General features: G+C 40.8%; 1 protein-coding gene across 1 annotated transcript; it reads right to left on the reverse strand.

Annotated features, from left to right (window-relative positions):
• Positions 1 to 509: 509 nt before the first annotated feature.
• Positions 510 to 3863, reverse strand: LOC107744763 (SLIT and NTRK-like protein 1). The gene has a single exon (XM_016558568.1). The coding sequence runs from the start codon at positions 2985 to 2987 to the stop codon at positions 900 to 902; it is 2088 nt and encodes a 695-aa protein (XP_016414054.1). The 5' UTR covers positions 2988 to 3863; the 3' UTR covers positions 510 to 899.
• Between the last annotated feature and the right edge of the window lie 3585 nt (positions 3864 to 7448).

Below are 7448 nucleotides of genomic sequence, written 5' to 3' on the forward strand. Positions count from 1 at the left end.
ACACCGTAATATTCCTTTCTCATATTTGGACAAAATAGATGGCTTTACAAAAGCTCACAATACTTGCAGTGAATAATAGGCTTTTGCGAAGGAATACTTCATCCCATAAAAAGAATAATAATAATAATTATTAATAATGATAATAAATAAAAATAAAGGCATCTTAGTCTATGTGCACTCTGTAGACGTATCCAAATCTGCAACTCCCTTCAAACATTTCTTTTCAAAAAGAAAAAAAAATAATCCTCCACTTGCGTCGTCCTTGAACCCTTACGCTGTATCCATCGACACACAAGATCACGAACCACTGGAGATACATTGAATTTTCGCAGCATAAGCACGTCATGCTTATCCGCATCCCAAACATGTCAACAGTTGGCACACTATAAGATAAACACATTTTTACATTCATAAAGGATATGACTGGGCAGATACATGAGAAATCTGCACAAAAAAAAGTATAAATAATTAGTTTTATAGTTATATATTTATATATAAATATATATATTGATAACACGAAAGAAGGGTCGCGTTGGCTTCCTTGTTACTATGGTAATGGTTCCCAGTGTGTGTTGAGACCATGCGAATCATGCAGATGTTACAGTCCATTATTTACATTACATTCATGCGTTCGTGCACCGTTCCCACGTCCTCTTTTGAGCGTGTTTGCAGTCTGGGCTGGGAGGAGAAAGAAAGAGAGAGAGTTTCTATACATATATAACAGTGGGGGCCCCATTGCAGTGTTTCATGGATGCTATACTCAACTGAAGCAACAAAAATAGGCTATTTTATTCCCACAGAGGCGAGTCTGAGGTCTAATGTTTATGTGTCGCACTCCAATGTCACTGCAACATATGAAACGCAATACATCCGTTTGCTCGTTCATGACTCCATGATCATCATTTGTCAGAGAGAGAGTGGGAACCACAGTCGTAACCTCTGTGTGGCCCATCTGCATGATAAGCTCCGCTGTGCCAGTAGGACGAGTCGCATACTGTCTGTAAAGAATTGATTTCTGAAGCAGAAGAGTTGCCGTCTCTCCGCTTCGATCTCTTTCGATTACGCAGGATAAAGACCAGCATTCCCACCACGGTGAAGGCAGACGTCACGAAAACCAAGAGCAGTCCAGGCACGAGCACTGAAATGGACACTCTGCTAGGCTCCAGGTAGGTGTTGGGCCGTGTCCCTGTGTCTGCCAGGAAAGTGCTGTTTTTGGACAGGGAGGTGGGGGAGATCTTCTCATAGAGTTGAGGGCACATCAGATCGTTCCTGATTCGCCGGAAATCCCTCTTCCAGAACTCCTCGGGAGATTCGCATTTGAGATCGCTCACAATGACGTCTGCCCCAAGCTTGTCTGTCCACTGTTTGAAGGGAACAATGTTGCATGAGCAATCCCAGGGGTTCCCATGCAAATCAATCTGGATAATGGAGTTGAGCTGGTCTAAGACACCTGTCACAGGGAGATATGTAAAATAATTGTTATGCAAGCTTATTTTAGACAAAGACACCCCCAAGAATGCATCCACAGGTAGAGCTTTGAGCAGGTTGTTGTTGAGGAAGAGCACCCTCAAGTTGGGCATCGGGCTGAAGGTGCCAGGCATTATGAGCTGGATGTCGTTATATTCCAAACTGAGATACTCCAGGTTCTGAAGTCCAATGAACATCTCCGCCATTAATGTATCCAAGTAATTCTTGTCCATGTAGAGCCACCTCAACTCTGTCAGATTGTGAAAAGTGCCATTTTCAATAATTTTAATGTTATTCCCCCCAAAATCAAGCAAATTCAAGCTATGGTATCCTCTGAGCTGGTTCCTTTTGACGATATGAATGTTGTTGTCGCGCAGATTTAACTCATGCGCACTCAGGGGTCTAGGTTTGAGATTAGCCATGCTCTCTATTTTCCTGCCCTCACAGTTAACCCCAAGCCCTTGTCTAGTTCCTATTAGCTTACAACTACAGGACTGAGGGCAGGTCGAATTAGCCGGCGGCTCCCTTTCATTAATGCCTGTCGCCATGGCTGTGGGCTTCGTTTTCAGCTGCCAATTCTCCCTGGCTTTCGGACGTCCCCTGTTATGCCCTCCCCCAGCGCTATGGGACTCCGTCACCCCACTCGTTTTATAGGGTGTTGGACGGGGGCCGCGATCGGGAGTCTCGTCTTGGGTGGGAGGCGCCACCAGGCTGGAATCCATGCCACTCTTTGAAGGGCACAGCTCCGTCTCGGCCGTTTCATTCAGATCGTTCCCTTGCAGCCGAGTGGGTGCCTCGCAAATGACCCTTCCAATGAGCACATTCTGCGGGATGTTCTCTAGCCATTCCTTTAGGGAAACCAGGTCGCAGTTGCAATCCCATGGGTTGTCCTCCAATAAAACCTCGACGATGCCAGGTATCTGCTCTAGAATCCCTTCATAAGGCAATGTTTTTATTCGGTTCCCTCTCAGATCGAGGTGTGTGATGGGCACGTTCTGAAACACGTTGATGTGAAGAGCGCTAATAAGGTTGTCGTTTAAGATTAAAACTTCAAGCTTACTTAAGTCCCTGAACACGGATGGGTCGATGTCCCTCAGAAGGTTAAAGTCGGCTTGAAGGTACTCCAGGTCATCTAAACCAAGAAACGTATTCTTTTTGAAAGACCTGATCTTGTTGTTATTGATGTGCAGCCGTTTCACAAGCTGCAGTCCCAAGAACGCACCGGGCACAATGTCGTGCAAGCCATTGTTCTCCAAATGCAAGCTCACGGCATTGTAAAAGTTAGCGAACTCGTTGGGGAAAAGTCTGGATAAAGAATTCCCGTGAAGCAGGAGATGGTAAAACTGGGAGCTCGGACCTGTCAAATGGTGCAGGTTCGTGAGGCTCCTTTTCTCACAGTCAATGTGCAAATCACCTTCTATTGCATTGCAGGAGCAGATCTGCTCCTTACAGACTTCCCTTGTAACATTCCCGATAGCTACACAAAGAGCCGCCTTCAGCAACACAATCCAAAGCAGCATTTTCAATATGACACAATCATCCCCGACATCAAGACATGAATACAATCAGCAAGAGGGCGAGAAATGAGATATATATCCAGTCTAAAAAAGCAGAGGACAATCTGTGATTAAATCCATGCTCAGCTGGCTATGTCCAGATTGAGAAAAATCGACAGCAAGAAGCCTTTTTTCATTACCTCCCCATCGCATGCTCTCAAAACAATCTTAAAGCTTACAGAATGACATCTTCAACTCAATTATTTGGCTTGTCGGACTCGCAAATGACTGACCTTGTGCATTTCTCACATATCCACGGCGCGGGAGCTGTTCTTTCTCCCGTGGTGCTGAAATCACACCGCGTACATCTCATATGCATCGCAGTAAAATTAATCCGAGATTCTTACATCTTTAGCATCCTTCCTCAGACTTCGGCGGCTTCGTTTAACGCATTTGTATCACAAAGACGGATGCTGTGAGATTCTGGACTTTTCAGCCCGGTGTTCACTGGCAGATCTAACACCCTCCGCTGAGCTGCAAAGGCAAAAATCCATCGGATGAGAGAATGCTTGCTTGCTCGCTCGCTCGCTCGCTCGCTCGCGTGGGGGAAAAACAGTCCACATATACAGGGCAAGTGTTGGAAATGTCCACAGAAATCGCCGTCGAAGTGTTTAGATTGGTTTCATTCCAGGATGGTTTTCTCCTCTCTGTCCACGCCGGCCGCTTTCGTAGAGACACTCAGTTTTCTCCATCCAAATGTCTTTAAAACAGACGGCATTTCCAGAGTCCTCACAGACGATATTCCTGTTTCAGATGGGAAAAGAAAAAGAAAAGCTCAAGTATTCCACAAAGAACAGGTGTTGTTCGCGTGAAGGTTTCTTTTTTTTCCCGTTGTGAGTGTGTGTGAGTGTGAATATGTGGCTTGTGAATATGTGGAGGGGGAACTGCAGTTGAATGCGGTAAAATAATTAACTACTCGACGTGCATGCAACAGTGCAGCCGGTGCGCTGAGCTTCTTCTATTACTGTCACAACAAACACTGCGTCAAGACTATAGGAACTATGAGCACATACGCTACGTCATAGCCCTTAAGACATGCGATTTAAAAAAATAAAAAATAAATAAGTGAATTTCAACAGGAACGCTGAGTGTATTAAAACAAGTGTGAATTGATTGAAACTCAATGCATACATTACATTTATGGCCAAAGCATACCTCTGTGCGCTGAGCTTCTTCTATTACTGTCACAACAAACACTGCGTCAAGACTATAGGAACTATGAGCACATACGCTACGTCATAGCCCTTAAGACATGCGATTTAAAAAAAATAAAAATAAATAAGTGAATTTCAACAGGAACGCCGAGTGTGAATTGATTGAAACTCAATGCATACATTACATTTATGGCCAAAGCATACCTCTGACATCACAAAAAAAGCCTTTCTACAAATATGTGGTGTGTAAAACATGCAGATAACGGGCTCTCGAGTGTCTATCCGCATGTATGTGATTGATGGGGAATTGTATAATCACTTGCAACACAAATACATTAAATCACAAACCTTACTGACTATATAGCCATCACGACTCCGTCTCTGGTATCTTCAACTGTACTGTATGAAAACTGCTTCATATCTGAGGTGTGCTTGCCTCCAACGCAATCAATCAATAAATCACTTTCCTGCATTTAAAAGTGAGAGATGATGCAAGTAACGCGTTGGCTTTGATTTCTGATGAAGGAAAGCAATATTAATAATTAAATGAAACTAATTTTAGAATTAAATATCAGTCAGATGATACTTGTATAATAAGTAACTGCAAATACATCATATGGAGAGGTAAAATATGTGATGCACGACTACAGTATATATTACATTTAAATTAAATGTATATGTTAAGTTCAATTTTATATACATTTAAATTTATAAATTATTGCAGAATTTGATCATAAACAATACAGTGACAAACATTGCAGGATGGCATTTTGGTGACTATAAATTATATATATATATATATATATATATATGTATTTATTTATTATCTCAACCAAGTAGAGTGTTACCTGCACAAAATACCCTCACAAGACTAAAAGTAGTACTATAAACCAAAAATATTTAACATGAATGATACTGTGTCATCAAATTTCATCTTCTACTATTGTGCAATTTAAGCACAAATTGGGCTTAAAGGAATATGGATAAAAACAGTGTTTTCACTTTTTGTTTTTGACGCTCACAAAAACAAAATCTACTTAATAAATAAATAAGTATGCATGTATGGAATTTTAAATTCTAAAGAATCAGTAACATGCTCAAGTGAAAGCTGGATATAACTCTTATACAGCACTGTGTTCATTTGTAGCTTAGTCCAAAACAATTTGTTCACTTGTACACACACACATGCATCTCCACATCATGTGCTCACAAGCAGCTGTCATAAATCTTGCTCCTCCACATAAAGAAGTGCAGTATGGCAGCCTCGTCTCCTGCTAGTTGTTGATCTTATGTCAATATTGTGTGGATGTGTACAGGTCAAAACAATGTACCCGGTTCAGTCATGACCATTTCCAACTCCCTCTGGCCTAATAGTTTAGACACTGTTGTCTCCCCAATCATAAGTTTTGACATATGGCCCACACATTTAGGAAGAACTGTTGTGTAATTCACTTCTGTGCAGCCAGACAAAAGAAACATGCTCATTGTTTGGAAAGGAGACAATGTTACAGGAACATTTAGTTTGAAATTGTGCCAAGCTCAGTGCTGTGTAAATAAAAGTTGCCTTCTTTTCTCTTTACTTTAGTTTCAATCTTCCTCATTCTGTTTATTAGTAGCAACTAATAGAGTTCAAACTTGTTAAAACATCAGCAGTACTACCATTTAAAAAGCACTTTTTGAAACTGAACAAGGCTGTTGAGTCATATTTCACCTTGTTTTCAGGTTTATGTTTGGACAAGGATAAATCATATGTGCAACATACATTTTCAATGCCAATCGACTGCCATAGTATGAAGAGTCACATTGCAGTAAATAATGAGCAGCATATAACCTATACATGAAGGCCCAGTTGTTCAATGGAAATAAGAAGAGTAAGCATTCTCCTGAACTTATTCCTCAGTGTACCACTAAAGAAACTTCAATGTGCTACTCAATCACCAGAATAATCCAATCTTTATGGGATGTTATGGAGCACAGAGTAGGTAATCATCTTTTGCAAACTTTAGACTTTTCTTCTTAAGGGATAAAGTAATATCACCCTGCACACAATTCATGACTTGTTTGCACCTGAAAGAAAGACCGAAACTCTTCAGATGACAAAGGGTTATTAGCCTGCTGATTTGATAAATTACAAATTCATTATTTATATTAGTAAATAAGTGTATCGAACACTATATTAATAATATAGGGACCACAACAGTCCATAATCAGAATCTGATTTATACCAGCCATCTCAGTTTGAAAACCTCCATCCATGGCTTGTGTAAATAAATGTTTCGCAGAATGGAGAGCTCCCAACAGAACAGGGCTCATTAGTGGCTGAGCACCCTGCACAGATTGGCTCTATGGATGCAGAATGTGAGACGGTGATGGAAATGAGCAAACCCAAGCTCCATTTACTGGAGGCATGCATTGTGGACAATGAAGGTCGTTGGCCTCTTGTGAGGGCTCTCAAACTCTAACGACATACAAGTGGGATAATGGCATTCACTGACCCTTGACCTAAACACCAGGGGCCTCATTTATAAAATGTGCGTACGCACAGATTTGATCTTAGAGTGTGCGTACGCTAAAATCCACGGCAACGTTCATATTTATAAAAACGGTCTTTGACGTGGAAAAGTACTTACCGCCACGTCAGGGTCTGAGCATGCATACGCACTTTTCCTTGTGGCAAAGTCGGTGTGCTGCAGCTATTTGAACATCTAAGCTGCAATAATAATAAAAGCGGTGTACGTGCAAGCACCAAATTCATCATAAACAACAAAGATGCAGTGTAAGAGATTAATTGTGCAGTGTAGTCAGATTTTTTATTAACGGGAGTTTTTGTGAGATTAAACTGACATTTTTAGTAGCCTAATGTTGAGAGTTCTTTACTCGCTTTCTGTACACAGTTTATTCCATGTTTTTTTTTTTTTATTATTATTTTATTTTACAAGAGAACTTGCAAAGTCTTGATTTACTACTAATGCGTAAAATAGAAAAAAAAAGCATAAACGCATCTCCGACTGTTTTGTCTGTGTACCCTAAAAGAATAGGCCTATGTCAAGCAACAACGGTTTTAATATATTCTATTCAATAACATTGTTAACTGTTTTTATGTGTAACATCTGCTGCTTTGCTTCTGTGAAAATGAATAGAGACATCAGCCTTAAACTTTGTTTTTGTCATTTACATCAGTTATATTGTATAAAATACACTATATATTAGGGCTGCCCCCTAATAGTCGACTAATCGTTAGTCGACCAGAAGAGGCTTGGTCGACCAACAT

Source organism: Sinocyclocheilus rhinocerous, unplaced genomic scaffold (genome assembly GCF_001515625.1).
Source record: "Sinocyclocheilus rhinocerous isolate Xijiao unplaced genomic scaffold, SAMN03320098_v1.1 scaffold2663, whole genome shotgun sequence".
Classification (NCBI taxonomy): Eukaryota; Metazoa; Chordata; class Actinopteri; order Cypriniformes; family Cyprinidae; genus Sinocyclocheilus; species Sinocyclocheilus rhinocerous.